At 34.8% G+C, this 20,710-nt stretch overlaps 3 protein-coding genes and 1 pseudogene across 5 annotated transcripts; 1 reads left to right on the plus strand and 3 right to left on the minus strand.

Annotated features, from left to right (window-relative positions):
* Positions 1 to 400: 400 nt before the first annotated feature.
* On the minus strand, positions 401 to 2,632 carry LOC114420049 (annotated as a pseudogene). Its single transcript, XR_003668338.1, has one exon. The product of XR_003668338.1 is annotated as a ninja-family protein AFP3-like (transcript).
* Positions 2,633 to 3,667: 1,035 nt separating this feature from the next.
* On the minus strand, positions 3,668 to 4,814 carry LOC114420050 (protein SRC2-like). The gene has a single exon (XM_028385893.1). The coding sequence runs from the start codon at positions 4,765 to 4,767 to the stop codon at positions 3,919 to 3,921; it is 849 nt and encodes a 282-aa protein (XP_028241694.1). The 5' UTR covers positions 4,768 to 4,814; the 3' UTR covers positions 3,668 to 3,918.
* A 3,333-nt stretch (positions 4,815 to 8,147) lies between these two features.
* On the plus strand, positions 8,148 to 11,527 carry LOC114420053 (mitochondrial thiamine diphosphate carrier 2-like). Its single transcript, XM_028385896.1, has 8 exons — positions 8,148 to 8,292; positions 8,398 to 8,559; positions 8,637 to 8,765; positions 8,865 to 8,976; positions 9,464 to 9,591; positions 9,729 to 9,881; positions 10,600 to 10,737; positions 11,001 to 11,527. Exons 2-8 carry the CDS (start codon positions 8,443 to 8,445, stop codon positions 11,217 to 11,219), a joined length of 996 nt encoding a protein of 331 aa, XP_028241697.1. The 5' UTR covers positions 8,148 to 8,292; positions 8,398 to 8,442; the 3' UTR covers positions 11,220 to 11,527.
* Positions 11,528 to 15,150: 3,623 nt separating this feature from the next.
* LOC114420052 lies at positions 15,151 to 20,441 on the minus strand. 2 transcript variants are annotated; one of them, XM_028385894.1, is made up of 4 exons: positions 20,300 to 20,441; positions 20,056 to 20,112; positions 18,122 to 18,946; positions 15,151 to 17,634 (listed from the first exon to the last, which is right to left on the minus strand). In XM_028385894.1, exons 2-4 carry the CDS (start codon positions 20,098 to 20,100, stop codon positions 15,733 to 15,735), a joined length of 2,772 nt encoding a protein of 923 aa, XP_028241695.1. In that variant the 5' UTR covers positions 20,101 to 20,112; positions 20,300 to 20,441; the 3' UTR covers positions 15,151 to 15,732. The 2 variants fall into 2 exon arrangements, with proteins under 2 accessions (XP_028241695.1, XP_028241696.1); XM_028385895.1 differs by lacking the exon at positions 20,300 to 20,441 and having other exon boundaries at positions 20,056 to 20,280.
* Positions 20,442 to 20,710: the final 269 nt, after the last annotated feature.

Here is a 20,710-nt window from a genome sequence, read left to right on the forward strand (position 1 = left end):
ACCTTTCCACATCCCTCCTGGTGACAAACATATTGTCTCTCTCCATGGATGTGATAATGCTTCCCCAATGCACCAGCATCTATCACGGCCAATCATAGCTGCAAAAAAAAAGTACTTCGGTAGTTGGCTCTGATTCTGGCTCAGCCATTGATGGCTCTTTTGCCTTTTCTTTCGAGGTCTTCAGGGTATTCTCTAAGGAAAGTAAAACAAGGAGAAATGTAAGGTACAACACATGATAAAATAACATCATCACATGATACAGTGGTCACTTGGTTGCAAAACACCTAAACTTCAACCTGTTTCATGTTTTACAACTATATTGTTTGTTGAATTAGTATTAGTATCAAGTTTTTAAAAAGATACTACAACTTCTTGAAAGAAAAAGAAAGTAAAGCAATTCAGAATAAGAACTATTGAGTTAAACATTCAAAGATTGCAAACTATAAACCAATAGGGAAATGTACAGATTTGACACCAACTTGCAGATCGGGATCCTATAAATTTCTCTTCATAAAGTCCTTAGGTACAAATTTTCTTTTTAATAAGAGTCTTCTATCCTATCCTGGACTTCAAGAAGCTCTAATTGACTCAATGCACAAAACCTGGCAAAGATAGCTTTCCAAGGAGCATTTTACAGTTCATTCTGTCACCATGCCTTTAGTTGATGAATAAAACCTGGAATGATCTGTTGTGGATAGGATTCTTGTGCCCAATCAAATATGTGGTGGAATCTGTTGCAGCTTTGAACTGGGATGTGTAAGTAAGAAAAAAATTATAGATCCAGAAGTTTGAAAACAATTTAATCCAGCCATTTCCGCCAACCTTTTTGGGGTGGTTATATACAAGGCAATTGAATATGGTCTTGTTTGTCATATGATCCAATGAGCATTTAGAGGGATTCAATTGTGGTTGATGAACTCCTGATATTCCTATATCTATCTCTCCGGCTTCTCTGTTATTGCATGTCTTTTGATGGGTTGACCCGGCATTTTTATAATAACCTTAAATTAAAGTGTAGCAGCTAAGGCAGATCATCGCTAGAGGATTCATGATATAAGAGTAAGAGGATGATTATTTTATGGTATATATAGTTTCTTCCACGATATAGAGGGAGTAAAACTGTCATATAATTTTTAGACAATTCAGTAGCAGAGTAAGAAAAGATCCTTCATAGCAAAGAACTATCCTAGCTAAAACCCTTTGTTAAAGACTAAAAGAGTTATCTTCATTTTCACACTGGCAAGTATGACTGCAAGAAATTTTTTCCTTACAGTTGGATTTTTAACGCTATTCCACTTCTCTTCTCCTTTTCACAGTCCCCATTCAAGCCGAGTCCACAAAAACGTGCAGTCAACGACACGGTCCTCGCCAAGGGTGGTGCAATCTCACCGTATCCCCTGCACCTTGCTCCGCCGGAATGCTCCCTTCGGACCTCTGTTGTTGTTGTTCTTGTTCTCTCAAGGCTTTCATGTTCCTCTGCTTCTCGGAGCGCTTCCTCCGTGCCTCCATCCACCGCAGCGTCTGCAACTCCTTCCTCTTCCGCCACTCCTCCTCCGTCTCCGTCGGAAGCGAACACGTCCTCACCAGAGACCCGTGCACCCCATCGCAGCATATCCCATCTCCTCGTCGCACACAAACTCCGGTATCGAGGTTGTTCTCTTTATCTTCTTCGATGTAGGGTCCACCCCAAATCTACCATTCATCGAAAGGCCGAGACTTAGTTCCAGCTCTTCTTTCTCATCCTCTAACTTCACCACTGGCATAGGCAAATTGTGGTAGTGACTGTTGTTATTGTTATTATTGTTGTTGTTGTTCACTCCCACAAAGGTTCTTAACAGATCTCGCGGGAAATTGTTCATTGGAGATTGTGTTGTTGAAGAAGAGGGTGGTCGTGATGAGGGTTGTCTCTGTCTTCAACTTCTGCCATTTGAAGAAGAAACTAAGAGACGGAGACAGGGACACGAGAGAGATGATGATAATAAAACCTCGGAGAAACGTGAAATCCAAGCGTGGAACTTGGTAGTGGTAACTGAAGACGACTCCGGAGAAAAACCTACCAATTCATACGTTTTTGTTTGGAACAAAAGATTCTAGTTGTTCCACATTTTCTGAGTGTGTTGCTGAGGATATAGAAAGACAGAGAAAGAGAAAGGGTACGACACGCGTGGGGAAAGGAGAGAGAAAAGGCGAAGAGGGGAATGGGTGGGGTGTGAATTGACGGAAATGGGTTGGGGATAAGGGGGCGACACACGTGGATGAATGAGGGGGGTTTTGGAGGGACACGCGGCGAGAGGAGTGGTTGGTGAGGTGGCGCGTACGAGGCGAGTGGTGTTGGGTAGTGGTTTGTCTTGTACTCTTGTAGCCGTGGCGCGCTTCACGAGGGACTCGCTGGGGTTAAAGATCTTGTTCTTGTGGAAGCGGAAGCAGTAGCGGCCAGGGTTCTAATCGGGACCTTCGTGAGATGGGTTCTCCACGATGTTCTTCGGGTTGTTTCCGACGAGCTCGAACACTGCGCTCGTCCAAAGGTCTCATCCTTCCTCTTCCTCCTTCTTCTAGGTTTTACACCGCAATTAGGGTTTATCGACTCAACACAAAACAGAGTTGAAATGAATAGGGGACGAACTTCGAAAAGAGTACTAAGGCCCAAGTTAAAAAATAGAGGCCTCGTGAACATAAGCCCACTATAAGACAATTCAGCAGTCAGCACAAGTACTCCAAAAATTTACGCTAGTTTCACGGTATGGTGATCAAAACCAGTTTACACTTTGACCTTTTGACAATCTCTAAAGAGAGAAAAGAAAAGTAATTGAACGGGTGAAAGGAATGAGAAAAGGGAAAATATTATTTAAAAAATTTATTTACTTCTATATTATAAATTCAAACTTCTAATTTGAAGAGTGTATTCTTATTCAGAACAACTTGTTTCAACAATTCATTATATGTCAACGAATTATTTAGGTAACATTGTTGGTTTTACATACATAGTAAAGTAAAATAAGAAGAAGAAAAAAGGTAAGTATGACGTTTAAAGTGGAAAAATAGTTGTTGGAAATTTTTTAAATAATTTAGGAATAACGATTTTTAAGATGAAAAAAAAAAACTGGACCAGTTGACCTTTTAAAGTTATCAAATATGCGATACTTGTTAGAATTATTAAATTAAAAATGGAAAATAAGAATAAAAATTATTTTTTGAAGTAACCTGATCAGTTGACCTTTCTCGAACATAAAGTGTATACATTTTTTTCATTTAGTAAGTAAACTATTTTAGAGTTATATTAAAAAATAAAATAAAATAGTAATTTTTATATAAAAATGATGAATGAATGCTTTAAACGACTTAAGTTGTAACAAAATATTAAAAACAGCTTAAATTTTCTCAAAACAATATGTTTGAAAGCTGAAATTCAAGTTTAGTTTTGTTGTTACTTACACGTTAAAAAAATTAGTGACGGTACTAGCGCAACTATATTAAGATTATGAATGCTTGCAGTATAAATTATTTTGACTGGAAATAGATGATAATAAATAGCTGCCAAATTTCAAAGGAGATTAGGTTACTTCAAAATTCAAACAATATATATTAGTCACGGTTGAAAAGATACGTTGTAGAAATTATCTCTTGCAGTTTCACAAAACAAATATTCTCAAAAACATGAAATCATCTCTGGCCACAGAAATCAAACTTTGGAGTAATTAGAAAAGAAAAAGTAGAGAGTTGTCGTGAAGCATACATTACGTAACCAAACTTGAAAATTTACATAAAGAAGTAGCTTCCACAAATCCACACACCACATCTATACACCGGACAAGAAACTAGAAGTAACAAAACAGTATCTACTGCAAAAAACATATTCTAATTTAAGTTCACATTTGAACATAAAAAACTACCCCCAAACAAAGAAAACTAACAAGAGATTTAAAAATCAAATCCACCGAAATCTCCAAAACCAGCGTCGTAAGAACCGGCATCAGAAATCATGTCCCCAATTAGAAGTCCACCCAAGGCTCCTCCAAGCAACCCCGCACCCAATCCCATTCCCAAATTGTTCTTCCCCGGTCTTTGAACTGCTGCAGCAGCAGGAGGAGGAGGAGCGTAACCGTACCCGGGTTGTGGCGCGTACCCATAAGCCGCTTGTGGCGCGTAACCGTATCCATGTTGTGGAGCGTATCCGTATCCGTGAGCGGGTTGAGGCGGCGGAGGATAGGCATATTGTGGCGGCGGCGGCGGAGGATACATGGCGGGATACGCGGCAGAAGAAGTGGAGCCCACCGCGGGAGCAGGATAAGCCGTGACGGGGTCCACCTTGTGAGAAGGCGAGGTAGGTGCGGGTGCTGATACCTTGGCTGGGGCTGTGAATTCATCGCCAAATTTGTAGGAGAAATTGAGGGCTCCCTTGGGTTTGCCGGAGGGTTTTCTGACCTGGTAACTAACGTGCTGGAAGGATTTACCGTCGCCAGGTTGCTTGAGGAGTTCCATGAGAGGAACGTGGACCTGGCCGATGTCCTTATCGGTGGCGAGGGCGCGCTCGGAGCGGATCTTGATTTCGAGGGCCAAACGGTTCTGCCGCGCCACCGATTCATCAAAAGTGAACTTGACCGGAAAATTCCATGTTGGGTTGGTGCCGCCGTTTCTGTGGACGGGAGTCTTGGTCTTTTGATCGCCGGAGAGTGAAAGCACAGCATATACATCCATCTTTGAGAATATATTCAAGTCTTTGAGATCCTTTGCTGAAGCCAGGTTGAGTTCTAGGGTTCTGTGTTCCATGCTCAGCGTGCCTGTGGGTTTTCCAAGATATGATATGAAATAGTGTTGTTGAGGTCAACTATATTATATTTATAGTGCCAAGCTGCCACGCGGAGAGGAATCTTCTCGCTTCCTCCCTTTCCACTTCACGCGCTATTAATGTTTCCTTTTTTTAATCAACAATGGCGGCTTTATATTTAAATAAAAAATGACATCTAAAGAGATAACAAAAATATCAGATCAAATTATCTCATATGATAACAAATATATTTCTGAGATCATTTTTTTTTCGTTGCCGTGTTAATGACATCTTTAATGGAGTATTTAAATATTATTGTTTATCATTGTGATATTTCACGGAAAAAGTGTGTAGGCTGTTGTACCAGATATTTTGCCGGGAAGAAAGAAAAAAGTGTAAGTTTTTTTATAAATACTTTTGACTAAATTAAATATGTTATTAGCTTCTAATAAATATTTAAATTTTATATTTATTTATAATAATAAAATTTATTAAATTTTTAATAAAATAATAATTTACTTTTAGTCTTTTGACATTTTTTTTAATTTCCGATAAATTGATTACAAATTATTTTCATTTGTTGGTGAACAAACATAAAATACTTTAATTTATTATCAACTAATAAAAAGTTTCACAAAAGATGAAATTATTATTTTATTGATGAACAAAAACAAATAATTTTTTTATTAAAAAAAACATAAAATTCGAATACTTATTAGGAATTATAAATATATTTTAACTTACTTTTTTTATTCGATAAATAGTCAAATTCATTATTAAAAGATGAAAATATAAATTTAGGTCTTGAATATACAAAAGTGCAACCAATTATTCTTTTAGATAATTTTATAATAAATTAATTCATAAATTTTGTAATTTAATATTAACTTGGTTCTCAACAAATATAATTTATCGTCATATTAATCATTGAACATTAATTTAATAAAAATTATCTTACAAATTTAATGACATAACTAATTTATCATATTTTTTACATATTTAAAAATTAAATTTGAATTAATTCATCAGCACTTCATATTTTCTGACAAATTTGGGTATTTACACTTTTTATTTATTTATCTGTCCTTTTAACTATTCTTCATCATGTGTAATAAGTAAATTAAAGTGTTTTTTATTGATAAATTTTCCTTAAAAAATAGTAATACTTTTTATATTTATTTTATCTATAGTTTAAAATCGCTTTTACTATATCTTTTATCTTTCTCATTTATTATTTTAACTTTTCATACAGTATTATCCTTTTCTCTTTGTTATAATGATAAAATTGAAAATATAATACTAATATTGTTTTAAAATTTTAAGATGACACATAAAATGTTTTTTTAAAAGCAATGGTAAAAAATAGAATTTGTGCATATTTATAAAATAATAAAATATTAAATATTTTTTTAATTTTTTTTTGCATAAAATATATAATTTATAATTTTAAATACTTTAAAATTATATACACAAAACGTACATATAAAGAATTTTTTTCTGCACTGTAGTATATCACTGGAATTAAAGTAACACTGTAACAATGGTGTGAAAGGAAACAGTCGCAGAGTTGCTTCCGAAACTTCCATAGCTTCCACTGTACTTGACGAAGTCATGCATCATTTGTATGCGTCAGCGTCACTTCGAATATGCAATGTCCCACGCGGTTCACGACTTTTCCCATCTTCATTAGTGCGTATTTGCGGGTTAAAGAAAAACAAAGCATATAAAATCCATTTATTTTATTATTTACTAACAAATTAAGGTCATCTTATCAAACTATTGTTATTATTTCTGTAAGATTCGATAAATTCATTTCCTTTTTTTCTCATAACGTATTATTTAAAATTGGCTTATCCTCTCTATATTATATATATAATTTTCTGTTTATAGTAGCACATGCGAAAATTGCCTGTTTCCAAGTTATTGGGACCCTTCTCAGATTCTTCTTTATCTGTTTTCTCCCAACAAACTTTTCTAGTTAATTCTAGTCCGTTTTTTTATTTGAACTCGAAGAATAAACACATTCGGGGACCCTACCATCTGTAGCATGTAGGTAATTAAATAAAGAGTTGCATAACTTACTCAATATGCAAATGAAGTCAAGTTAAACACTTCATAGTATATGATTAGTCTAATTTCTTAATTATACCAATCGTATTTATGATGGAATGTTTAATTTCATTTTTACTTTTTGAAATAAGCTAAACCATCCTACCACACAAAAAAAAAAGAAAAAAGAAAAAACTAAACCACTCCACTCTCTAAAAATACTAATTCACGTTCTTTCCACATTAAAGAATATAATTTAAACCAAAAGAAAGGTATAGGAAAAATTATAACCATCCATTTGAGTTGGAATCTAATATTAATAAATTATAAAAATGAGGAATTATAAGGTTAACTTAATAGTTGAAGAAAAAAATAACCATGAAGAGGTTGTGGGTTGGAATTCTTCCACCAATCAAAATTAACAAAACTAATAAATAACGTTTGTTGATAAAAAAAATTAATAAATTATAAAAATAATTTTATATCTTATAAAAATAGTAAAAATCTTAAAATAAGCACTCCAAAACTTGTAGATGTCCTCCTTGCAAGTAGAATTCAATGCAAGGACCATAAACGGAAGCAACTAGACAGCATTGGATGTTTTGTACTACTAAGAATTATACCATAAATAAATGTTACAAATACAAATTTCTTTCCAATACAATATTATTTATTGATAAATATAAAAAAAAAATTGAAAGGGCTAAAAAGTTAAGTTTTTAAAAATTGGGGTGTTGTCAATGTTAAAAGCTTCTATGAGATGGCCCAAACATGATGAAAGTTGAATCGAGGCATCGGTATTGCAAGTATTTCGGGTTAAAAGAGTTTCTCGTGGAAATAACTTTTTTTCTTTTTCCTTTCTAAAATGTGTTTTTGTTTTATGTATTTTTGATCAAATTTAGTTTTAGACTTTTAATTTTTGTAATTTTAAATTAATCAATTTAGTATTTGTACTTTAATGAATAGATAAATTTAGTCATTATTTAGTCAATCGGTCATCAAATAGAAGCCTTTTGATGATTTTATATTCATATATATATGCATTTTATTTAAGATGATGTATTAAATTAAGATTTTAAAAGATTATTTTAATATAAAAAATCTTGTGGGTTTTAAAAAATATTGTGTCGATGTAACAATTTTTAATTTTTTTAAAAAATTTATTATTAGAATTTTATAGTTTAAATTTTAATAAATTTATAATATGAATTCATGAGATTGAAAATAATTTTATGAATTACAAGATTTTAAATTTTTTAAAAAAATACAATTCCCCCTATTGTATTGTACCACCCTAGAATCTCTCCGTCCAATTAAAAACACAATCATCATTTTTCATATTTGTTTGAAGAGTGTCTCCGCTAAATTTGACAGAATCAAATAAGGCGTGAATCGAAATAAAAAGTGGTTTTCTTCTTCTCTCTCTAGACTCCAATGTCGGCTCTCTTCTCCATTGCCTCCTTCGTCTTACCATCCAGGTGCGCGCCTCTGTCTCTACGCAGATCCTACACGACGCGTCGTTTTCTCTCTCTGTTTTCCCCAATTTCGGGAAACCCTAACTTGATTTTGATTCGGTGTCGCAGGTTATAGGCTGAAAAGGGAAGGGGGGAGAGAGAGTGTTTGCGGCAATGGAGGAACCGAGCAAACTGAAGCGTGCCATGATTGATTCCTTGGCTGGGGCAATTTCTGGTGGAATATCACGGACTGTTACATCGCCCCTTGATGTTATTAAGATTCGATTCCAGGTATGTATTTTGTTTGTCACGTTTTTTGGTTTTAATCCCTCTTTAATTATCAGGGTTATTCATGTTGAAAACAACAGGTCCAGCTAGAGCCCACATCTTCATGGGCATTACTACGCAAGGATTTGGCTTCAGCTACGGCTGCAGCATCAAAATACACTGGTATGCTTCAGGCAACCAAGGATATTCTTAGAGAAGAAGGCGTACAGGTACTGGAACCAACCAGATTTTCCACCCTTTTCAGTTTGTGATTGTGTGTGTGTTTTTAAAGCTAATAGTCCTTTTTTTTTTCTATCACTTTTTTGCAGGGGTTTTGGCGGGGAAATGTGCCGGCATTGCTCATGGTTATGCCATATACAGCTATACAATTTACAGTTTTACACAAGTTGAAGACTTTTGCCTCTGGTTCTTCCAAGACAGGTATTCTATTTTCTTATTCAGTGTCACTATTTTTTTTTAGTTGAATTAGAAATCACTGTTGATTTGACTTCTAAGGAAATTATCATCAAAGCCAATAAACTTACAATATATGATAGTTTGTGTTAGGATGAGAGTGGATAAAAGCTTTATAATGCATGGATTATTTTATTTTTGAGACTTAATTGGTGTTTAATCACATCGGTGCTGGCTATAGCTTTTAAAAGTTAGGTCCGTAAGCTCTTCAAATTCATTGCAATATTTTGCTAAATTCAATTATACCAATTTATTTTGCATAAGGCTCTTTTGGGGAGGAGGGTGCTTTCTGTAGTTAATGGGAGTGTACACTATATATGCTAGCCAAAACCTATGCCCATACACTCTGCACACTTTAGAAAAATACGATTACATACTAGGAATTGTCCTTTATCTTCTCCAATTCTAGGTTTATGTTTGTTCATTGGTTACTTTTTTGTTTTTGTTTCTGCAGAGAATCACATTAATTTAAGCCCTTATCTATCCTACATCAGTGGGGCATTAGCTGGATGTGCAGCTACAGTAGGTTCATATCCCTTTGATCTTCTCCGAACTATATTAGCTTCTCAGGGTGAACCAAAGGTATAAGCATTAACTCCTCATGTTTATACTATTTATGCTGTTCTGTTTTGCTTTGTGTGGAAATACTGGTCTTGTTTTGGTCCTTTTTGAAGCTATTTTTTGTAACAAGTCTTTGCAAATATCGTGACATCATTTAGGTATATCCCAACATGAGGTCAGCATTCATGGATATTGTCCATACTCGTGGATTCCAAGGCTTGTATTCTGGATTGTCGCCCACTCTAGTGGAGATTATACCTTATGCAGGCCTACAATTTGGCACATATGATACATTTAAGCGATGGGGCATGGTAAAATTTCAGTCATTCTACTTAACATCTCGTTTTTTTTTAGATTACATGATCATGATTGTATGTTATATTTTGTTTATTGTGCAACTCTAGTGTGGTGAGATGAGATTGCAGATTCTCTTGGACTCTGCATGGTTCAGCTTATCTTGCTTTGTAGTATTATGCCTTCATTTTATAGTTCATGCAGAAGGTCATGCTAGAAGAATCAGAATGACTCAATGCATCAGGAAATTATTCCTATTCACTTATGGTGTAATGAGTGTTGATTCAGTTGTGAAGATTGCTCAATATGTGCCTCACTTTTTCAGTTTAATTTTTAATGATATCCATTTTGTTTTTAGATTATCTTTTTACCCATCAGTGAGGACTCTGCACACAGATTACTATTGCCTCTATATGTCAATCACTAAGCTGGATGAATTATTTGCATCAATAAAGCTGCTGCACCACTGCTTTCAATTGAGAAATTAGTGGTGTCCATGCCTCATACCTATTGTTAGGTTGGCATTTTGATAATTGATTGTAGTTTAGATTAAAGTTCTGTTGAGAAAAGGAACCTTCAAATTATGTCACTATGGATTTATTTCCACTTGTAAGTTGTAATCTTACATTAAAGATGGAGTTGGATTCCTTCACACAGCTAATGAATGTCTTGTTTCAGTTTACTTGACACTGCAGTTTTTGGACCTGTGAATATGTATTTTTTGTGAAATTGTAGGCTTGGAATCATAGATACTCCAACACTGCTGCAGAAGATAACCTCTCTAGCTTTCAGCTTTTCCTTTGTGGATTGGCAGCTGGAACATGTGCCAAGCTTGTCTGTCATCCACTTGATGTTGTCAAAAAAAGATTTCAGGTAAACCTCTGCACATATTTAGTGTTAGCACATGGATTGTTTGATGAAAGTTTAATTTGAGAATTGAGAATTCTGGATACCCTTACCCCTCAACCCTAAAAAAATGTAAACTTGTGGTCATGCTAGGCTGGATAGATGGTGTTTTTGGTGTCATTTAAAACTGAAACAATTAGAGGATATTAAACAACAAACTGGGCGTTATGTTATTCTATCATTGCCAATGTAATCATGATTGATGGATCTTCATTCTCTGTTTGCTACAGATTGAAGGGCTTCAAAGGCATCCAAGATATGGAGCTCGAGTCGAGCATCATGCATACAGGAATATGCTTGATGCCATGCAACGGATACTGCGATTAGAGGGTTGGGCTGGTCTGTACAAGGGGATAATTCCGTCCACTGTCAAAGCTGCACCTGCTGGTGCTGTGACATTTGTTGCTTATGAATTGACATCAGATTGGTTAGAGTCCACTTTCAATTGATTTTTTCCCACTTTTTCTTCATTACTATTGATCATATTCTTTTTTGAAATACAAATTGATTCCCACGTAGTATAGGAAGAAAGTGTGAGGGAGATGCCAATTTTTTGTAATGATAGTGGTAGTTGATAAGATTGAACTTCCTTTAAAATGGAAGATTTGTCCTTGAAGCTTACATCTGATTTTGAATTCCAAATGTAAATGTCCAAAATGGTGCGAAAGCCTATCTAGTGTTTCGATTCTCAACCTATATTTGGTCTTTGGTAGTAAAATTCGGACATAATTAATGGACATATTTTTGAGCTTGAGGTTCTCAGTCTGTGCCGTGCAGATTCTTTTGCATCCTATTGTTGGACAAAATAGTCTATCCTCAAATTTGTCACTTTTGTAGCCATCCCAAATGTACTGAGCTCGTCATTTTGCAAGCCGCAAGATTCTAATTTATTAATTGCATGGGAAAGCTCGTCCTTTTCTATTCATTTAAAAACAGAAAGGGCCCCTCCTAGTTAGGTCACTGACGCACAGGTTTGAACCCCAAGATTCATCTTGCGGCTGTTATAAAAAATCCCCATTGTTTTTTTGTTTCATTGGTTGGTGGTGAATTGGCAAGTGATCGAACAGAGGGGATTGTATCTCACTCTACATTTAACTTTCATTCCCACCAAATTTGGGAGATGATGGACAAAAAAACAATTTGTTGAGTTTCATGGCATACTTAAGAACAAAACGTGAAAGCATTTGACTGATGTCACTACATAGCATTCTTTGAAGGGCAGAATTTTGTTAGGAGAGGCAAACGAACTAGCGTGTGCGTGTGACAGTTTCGTTACGGGAAAAGGTGCATGGCAAAACAGCGTCATGCCATCGTATTCTTCAGGATTCTTGTTCTTGCCCGTAATCTCTAAGCATTATGAAACTTTTATGTATTATTTGGTTCAGAGGGAAAACATCTGAACAAAAAAAAAGAGAGGAGGGATATTAAGGATTAAAAAAACACTTTTTTTTAAGTTATAAGGACAGGAGAAACAAGCAAAATCATTATTATGTACTTGGAATGATCAAAATAAAATTATTAAGATAAGAATAATTTTGTTCAAGTAGTGTACATTTTTTTGTAAAAGTCTGTTTTATTTTCCTCTAATCAAACACGGTTAGTCTATTACTTTGACTGTTATTTATTTAATTAAAGCAATATATAACATATTGTAAAATAAAACATGTTTTTCAAAATCCTGAATTATGCTAACATTTTATGAAATATAGAAAATATTATTAATGCAAATTTATCAAACTAAATTTGAGTAAACCCCTTACTTGGTGGTAGTCGTTGTCACTTTAGTGCATGAATTTTAAAAAAAAAATGAAAACAATTCTTGAATATGTATTTAGTCCATTATGATAGCCCAACCCATGAATTTATCTCTGTTAACTTTAACAGAGCGTATTAGAGGACACGCACGCGACACGTTTGTATAGTCCACACGTGCATTAATCGTTTTGAAATTTGAAGTGTTTAAAGCTAAATTTTAAGAGTCATGCATTCTCCTCTTTGGTCTCTGAATTTAGCATTTTGTCACATTAATCCTTAAAATTAAAAAAAAAAAACAATATTTGGATTCATATTTTCATCCACCACATTTGTCTAAAAATTAATTTATGTATATCTTTAACAGAGTGTCTTAGTTGGCACCTTGTGTGTCTTTGTGACACACATAAAATGACCTTTATGTCCCATTCAAATGCATATTTAAGAATTACTTTTTATTTTCTTAAATTTAGAAACTAAACAAATTCAAAGATCAAATAAGGGAATTAGTTGGTTAAATTTACATAAACAATATCGCACTCACGATCTGTGCATATATTTATATAATTTATTTATGAAAAAAGCCCTTAAAGTAAGTTTTTGTATAACCTTGTTTTTTATTTATGAATATAAGGATTTGGATTTATTTTGTATTGTATAATTTATTAATTTTATGTAAGGTAATTGTTGAATTTATAAAATAATAGTTATATTTACATTAAAATAAATAAATGATTCACGTGATTATTGTCATGCATGGCACGTGTATATGACTTCATCATTGGAAGATTATTATGGACACGGACGCATTATTTATCACAGAATTGAAGTAGTCCAAAGCATTTGGTGGAATTTAATAAAGAAACCGACAACTACATTTGGCTGCGACGTAATTTATGTCTGAGACCGATGGTTAGTTGGAACTGAGAAATGTTGAAAAGAAAACGAAACTTTTATATTAGATTATGAAGAAATTATTATAAAAAAAATGAGTTTGAAATTTATGTTTATGACTAGCAATAATACTTGGACAGAATATTGATATTTAAAAGGAAAAAAATTATGGCATGTGTTATTTTTCAATTAAAAGTAAAATAATATAAAAGAAAAGATATTTAATCTCATCTCACTTGTAACACTTTCCAAAAAAAATGTTTATGAATAGTCAGACAGATATTTAGAAACCAACTTTTGTATTTTAAAATATTCATAACTTTTCTTATAAATAATATTTTCTTGATTGCAAGATACTAAATTTTGATTTGGGTCTATAAAAAATCATTTGAACACTACTTTGGTTGAAATAAATGATTTTAATCCTTATAATTAGATTTGCCTCATCAAACAATATGATAACAAGTGATTAATAAGTTTCATTATACGTTATCCGTTATATTTTTATTTCGATAAAATCAAGCATTTAATGAAAAAAAATATAATTAAGTGTTTTTCCTTCAAAGTCATTGTAAGGATATGTGTTGCTGAAGGTAAAAGTCCAAAATTTTACTTCCAAAAAATACTATTCTTGTGGCATTTTACTCCTATTTCTCTAGAGTAAAATAAAGCCAAACAAGAAAAATACGATGCAAATTAATTATCTATTAATAAAGAAGGAAGTTTAGGCGGCTAAAAGTAAAACAAAAATGGAAAAAGTAATTGTCAAATGTCAATTGCAGAGACGAAATGAAATTTCTAAGCAAAAACTAATTTCCAAATATTTTGAATAAAAAAAACTGTAAGATTAAAAGAAAAAATTATAGAAACTAAGATAAGAGTGCTCGTATGAGTTAAGAGATATACGTACTTTACTCGATCTTAAATTTTGATTAAATCAATTTTCTGAACTTATCCATGAACTCGATAACATATAGGTCTAAGATCAAACTTGAATAGGATAAAACAAGGTTAGCCTAAATTCAAAATTCAATAAATAAGATAATGACAAAGATCGGTATCATTTTCACTTCAAAAAATTTAAAAATCTAGATAGCCAAGTAAATTTGAACACAGAAATACTACAAAGCAAGTGACAACAATGTGCCGGTCAACTTGAAGACCCTATCCTCATCTAACACTAGGTCAAGATTTGAAAATTTGGTGACACTTTTTCTTTGAGGGACAAAGTCCATATCCAACTCAAAGTGCTTGGGCACAGATTAAGTCCGGGGCAAAATCAAGCCTTAAACACTCATACTTGCATATTATTATCCCCATTTATAGCTATTGACATGGTGTTTTAAGAATCATTTTGAAGGATTTGACTCCAAAGTATGGAATAACAACTATTGACAAATCAGCAGTTGAGATCTTAACATCCGTTGGTTTTAAATCAACATCATTATTATTTATATTATACTTTATCCATCCTCTAAAAGAACTTAACACTTCAATCGAGTCAAAATCCGTTTTGAAATGAAATCAAATAAGACAAGAGGGGCAACTTTTTTGGGGGTAGTGATTGGCTGATGTAAGGAATGGCTTTCTACTTCACAACTTGGGAGTGGGAGGGAAAAATGGTAGTACTCGGAGATGTACTTAAAGTACCCTCCATGCATATATAAATAGTTAGCATGGTGTAACTATCCGAAGCAAAACGGCAAAGACAAGTTATTACAAACAACCACCAAATAATTATGATGAAATCACATCTTATATGCATGTATAATAATATAATGAATGTTTGGAGTCATCACCTACCTAGGAGGACACACCCATACAGGGGAAAAGCCTATGGTAACTGTGCTCCTTTTCCTTTATTCTGTCATCATCTGACAGAACTTGATGAGGTTAAACATCTAATTATGTGACCCAAAATAATAGTAATAAAAAAAACTATAGTCATAATGTGCATTGGCTTACTGTGTATTCTGTTCATAACCAGGGGCAGCAAGAGTTCAGTGGAACCTTGTCTGACATTGAAGACTGGCACTGCAACTAAGAAACGAGAAAAGCATAAAACTTCAACTCCAGGAGACTAGAAATCTCAGATTCTGTTGATTGCAAAGCTGGGAAGACCAGAGGGAAAAACTTGAAAAGTTTTAAGCTGTAAAAAAAACTTCTTTCGAAGTTAATATCTAACATCCATTATGTGCAGATAACCACTTCAATGAGTGAAAAGGCTGCTATCTTGTTTATGTCATGCGTTGCCATCTCATGATATTAGAAACAGGTAATCAAACTTCCACTGCTTCGATTCAAACTCCGTTTCATTTATCTTTCATTACACTTGGAGCCTGTGTATATCACATTACTGTCAATGCTATGGTTACCATTCCCATTACAGACAACATCTGTTTTTTCCTCTTTTTCAAGATCAGTACCACCATTTCTAGAGCCTGCCAATTTGCGAGAAACACGTCGGGAAGGCCTTGTTGAACTGTCCTGGAGATAATCTCTATTTCTGCACTTCTCCTTTCTGTCTAGATATCCAAAGGCAAAAGCTTCTAGCACTTTTGTTGTTGGTGGCCGGTTTCTGGTGCTCTGCCTCCGGGTGTGAATGTCAGGCTGTTCACTAAGTTTGGCATTTGTTACAACACTGAGATCATCTGATTCCTTGCCTGTGTTATTTTGCTGCATCTCCGCCACTTCATTCACAAAAGTTTCATCAGCTTCAACTTCCAGTGGAACAGGTAAGTTAAGGTCAATCATAGTCCGTGGCTGGGGTTTATCACATTGATCCTTATTGCCTGAAGAACTAGTGTCACGAACAGCTTCTCCATTGATGATTGAGCTGGGATTTGATGGAGGATCTGCTAATGTTTTGTTTTTCTGGGTTGGAAAATCTGCTGATGAGTTTTTCTCCTGGGTTGGGATTTCCCATGAAAGAACACTCTCACTACATTTTGACTTGTGAGGAATGGCTTCCTCTTGTTTTACTCTGGAAGCCACAAAGACGTTGGCAGTTACATTTGCACTAGATTTTGAATTGTCTGGATCCGGGCAAAAACTGGCCTCCTCCTGATTTACTCTGGGAACCACAAAGAAATTGGCAGTGTTGCTATTTTTCTTTGCACGACTACAGGCAGTTAATCTCCTCCGTCTTTTTGTAACAGGGACTAGATCATTTTTGTTGTCAGATACCATTCTCTGGAGTGATGGGCACTTCATACCATCTCTTTTGAGTGTGTTACTCAAGAATTCTGTCTTTGGTCCCTTGGAGGCAGCAGATAGGCTACTAGAACCCATGCTGCTCCTTGGAAGCTCCTCTTTTGAAGGATTGTGTTCTAAACAATTCAAAAGTGAAGAGACAAACTTACCAGTATTAGATTTACTGGCTTTAGTAATGTCATTCTTCTCCCTATCCAAGCAAGTGGTATTGACAGACTCAGATTCATTTGTTTGCTCCTCAGAAGTATTCTCATCATCAGAGTCATTTTCAAAAGTACAAGCTTTTAAAATTTCAAATGGCAAGCTTCTCAGTTCTCTCACCTTTGTCATTTTTTCACTAGCCAGACTTGTGTCCACAACAGTAAATTTCATGACATCTGTACTGTGGTTTGGAGTTTTTACCTTGAGATAGCAGTGGCGTGGTTGATCAGGGGAATTTTCACGGTCCAGTTTTGTATCTTTTGTCCACCCATTTCCTTCTTGGCTAGTGCAATCATTATCTGCTATCGTCTCAAGCTCAATCAGCTCAGGGTCAGAAGCAACTTTACACAGGACATCACTAACAGAATCAAAATAGTGATTCCCCTTCACTAGTTTCCTTGAAAACTTTTTAACTCCAGGGACAAGGAAGACCAGAGAATACTTAGAAGTAGCAGCATAATTATGACTATCTGGCTGCTCAGAGTGCCAACCTCTGGCAAGTAAACGAGGCCAAACAGCTTCCCAGAAGAGATCACTTGTTCGAGCTTTACTTAATCTGAAATCACCTGTTAGAAAGCTTATTATTTCAGGAGTAAGCAATGAACATGCTTTGCCAACAGGTATTTCTTGGCGAGCAGGAAGTACTTGTGTGGATTTCATAGAATCTATAGCGAGTCCTGTAAGATCTTCTTTCCCCTTACCAACTCCTACTCCCTCAACAAGAGCTTTGAGCCCAACTGAGGCCTTCAAAGTTAAAACATAATCTTCTAGAAGCATTTTCCCCTCTACAAATGCCTTGGACACCTACCACGTAATTGAATTTAATATTAGTCATAACACATTCCTAGTGATAAATAAAAGATGAATTAATAGGCCACAGACCTGCTGAAATAAAAGTTTTGTTCTGCATAACTAATATGGTCCATGATGTTCAAATTAGAATCAAAAGTTTTGTTACACAGAACTTTTCTTTTATGATGTGGAAACAGAACTCAAATACGTATGACTTTGAATACTCCTTGATTTAAACTGCAAATTCTACTGAAACAAAATATGGCTTTGAAACTTGTCTCCACATTCAACCAAAAGTCATCATCACTTTCAGAAGTGATGTTTATTCGAGAATAAACAATTGACACCTGTAAACTCTGGCATTTCCAAAAGTTCCTTCATCTTCTTTATATGGTTGAGAGGGAGGAGACATGGCCTTATTAAGGTGAATGAAGGATTGGTATATTCAATCCATGACAGTTATGATATTAGCATAAACTTTGGAAGAATAAGTCAGTACCTCAAGTAATTTATTGTAGCATTCCCCTGACACAGTTGGTAGTAATCGAGACAAGAGCTCTTGTTGCCTTGGTCCTGTGAATATTTTTTGGCCATAAATGCATTTTCTGCTTCTCATTTTTCTACATCCAGACCATCTTTGAAATTTGTCAGATTTATAAAATTTCCCATAATAGAATGACAGTATATCTCCCATCTTCTTATTGCCAATAAATCTTTTCACCTGAACAAGGTTCTTCCCGAATATATACAAGCCAAGGATGAAACTGGCCTCTTCAATTTGATTCCAGGTGTCACTTGCAGCCCCAGGAACTAAACAATGGCCTTTATCTCTATGCTTCTTGCACATCTCAATCTCTGTTTCTTGCTGCATATTGGAATTTCCTGATTCTCCTAATTTCACCAATGTACTGTCAACGGACCCAAGTTTAGGCTTTAATTTATCACAATCCAGACCATTCAAGGTCTCTTCTATACATTCTAGTTTTGAGGATTCAATTTTATTTGTAACTCCATTTGACTTGCATGCATTTTTCTGATGATCGTGCCTATTGTTCTCTACATCCTTAATCCAAATTATTGGGATGGGTAATCCAACTCGAAACTTATGGAGAGTCCTACTTGCTGTGCTCTCTGCCTCATGGGGATTCCTTAGAAGCCAGTAATAGTCAGATTTTGAAATTAAAGATGGAATTTCAACCTGGTACTGGTCACCCACCCGAGGAAATATGTCTGGTTCACCAAAAGCATCATAAACACCAGAATATTCTGGAGAAAGAGATTGTTCGTCAATACAATTCAGGTCATTAACTTGTACTGCATCCACCTGTCCAAAAAATTTTAACACAAAATTTTCTTAAAAACAATGAATAAGCACACAATAGGAAGTGTACCAGGTGACGGACTAATTTTAAGCATTCCATCTTAAAATTAGTTTCATTTAAAGCTTATATCTTTCTTGTTAAAATTAGTTTCATTTAAAGCTTATATCTTTCTTGTTGCTAGGGAGGTGGACAGTAAAGCAATAGTTTTAAGAGTCAAACCAGTGAACCATTTCACTAGTCAACCCAAAATTATACTCCAAGACATCCTATGAATTCACAGTTGAGATTTGCTAGTCATGTAAGTGTGCGGTTAAACAAACTGTTTTAGAAGCAGTGGGATAAATATATTTATTTATATGTATAAATCATAATCTTAATCCCAATTATCAACCGTTCCAATTAATCAGAGAAAAGGAGAAAATTAAATTAATAAAAAATAATAGAAATACAAAAAGAAAGAAATAATTATTATGTAACTTGGCCAAAAAAAAAGAACATACTCACGTAAGTACAAAAATACCAAATTAAACAGCAACATTTAGGAATAAACCAACGAAGTTGGAGCAGATTCCGTATACCAACCAAATCAACTCACAAGAACAAACTATGTTATCCGAAAAAACTCGTAACAAGTTGATATACATATTTATATGAACAAGTAGGTAACAAAAAAGCGAGAGGAGCACCGAACGCAAACTGAGAACAAATCAACAAACCAGATCCATTCGATGAACTAATATATATGAAACAAGAACGAAGTCGAAGACTCGACACAAATGCATGAAAAAACCCATTAACCACATTACTCTCGAATGCCAAAAGCAGCACAATCTATACGAAACCAACAACATTCAAACACGAAAAAAGAACAGCAACACGAGATGAAACACACGGAGAGCAAATATGTAATATTAAACAAAAAGAAAAGGCGACAAACACAGACACATACACAAACACACACCCAAGTTTTCCAGTGAGAATTACAATATGATCCAAAAAATAAAACAGTTATTAAACACGAGAACACACCTGCAAGTACATAAAAATCGTACGAGCAGCACAGCATGAGAGAGAGAATAAAAAGAAGAGAAGAGATTCGCAGTGTTGTTACCTCCATCTCCATGGAAGAAGAAGAAGAACCCGGCTCGACCCACATGAAGAAGCGAAGCTGCGAAAATGGGTCGTGATGGTTACACACCGATTCGCCAAGTAGCAGATTGGAAATAAAGAAAACGTGAACAAAGCATAGTTATTGATGAACAAAATAATAACATAATAACTTTTTTCTCTCTCTCTCTCTCCGTACATATATAGATACATACAAAGTTGTGCATATAAAGAGGAGAGAGTGGTACCTGCTGCGTTAAGGAAGAAGAGCTTTCATGGCCACTACGAAGGTTGAATTGGAGAGAGAGAGAGAGAGGCGAAGGGAGGAGAAGAAAAATAAAAGTGAAAAATAAAGCTAAAAACTAAACCCAAGTGGTTCTCTTCTTGGGTTCCTTGGCTCTTGCTGATATTATATATTCGATCAATTAATATTATAATATTAATAAGTGAGTTTTGGTTTGTAGAGAGAGAAAGTAAGGGTTCTCAGGGGCAGGGGCAGGGTCCGGTGGAAGTATATCCTGACGCGCAAGTGGCGCGTGTGATTAGGTAGTGACACGTGGCTTTGAAGATTCCAATCATACTATTACTATGGTATGGGGAGATTCTCCTGCGTGAAATGCTTCTACACTTTTCTACTTGTGTGCTTCAGACTTAGACTC

This window comes from Glycine soja, chromosome 7, assembly GCF_004193775.1.
Source record: "Glycine soja cultivar W05 chromosome 7, ASM419377v2, whole genome shotgun sequence".
Taxonomy (NCBI): domain Eukaryota; kingdom Viridiplantae; phylum Streptophyta; class Magnoliopsida; order Fabales; family Fabaceae; genus Glycine; species Glycine soja.

Excerpts from the sequence above, each read along its gene's own strand:
- LOC114420050 (XM_028385893.1), bottom strand. The coding sequence starts at position 4,767 with ATGGAACACAGAACCCTAGAACTCAACCTGGCTTCAGCAAAGGATCTC.
- LOC114420053 (XM_028385896.1), top strand. The coding sequence starts at position 8,443 with ATGGAGGAACCGAGCAAACTGAAGCGTGCCATGATTGATTCCTTGGCT. Across the intron at positions 9,592-9,728 it reads CTTCTCAGGGTGAACCAAAG|GTATATCCCAACATGAGGTC; the intron begins GTATAAGCATTA and ends GACATCATTTAG. Across the intron at positions 10,738-11,000 it reads TTGTCAAAAAAAGATTTCAG|ATTGAAGGGCTTCAAAGGCA; the intron begins GTAAACCTCTGC and ends TGTTTGCTACAG.
- LOC114420052 (XM_028385894.1), bottom strand. The coding sequence starts at position 20,100 with ATGTGGGTCGAGCCGGGTTCTTCTTCTTCTTCCATGGAGATGGAG. Across the intron at positions 18,947-20,055 it reads CTTCTTCCATGGAGATGGAG|GTGGATGCAGTACAAGTTAA; the intron begins GTAACAACACTG and ends TTTTTTGGACAG. Across the intron at positions 17,635-18,121 it reads GCTACAATAAATTACTTGAG|GTGTCCAAGGCATTTGTAGA; the intron begins GTACTGACTTAT and ends ATTACGTGGTAG.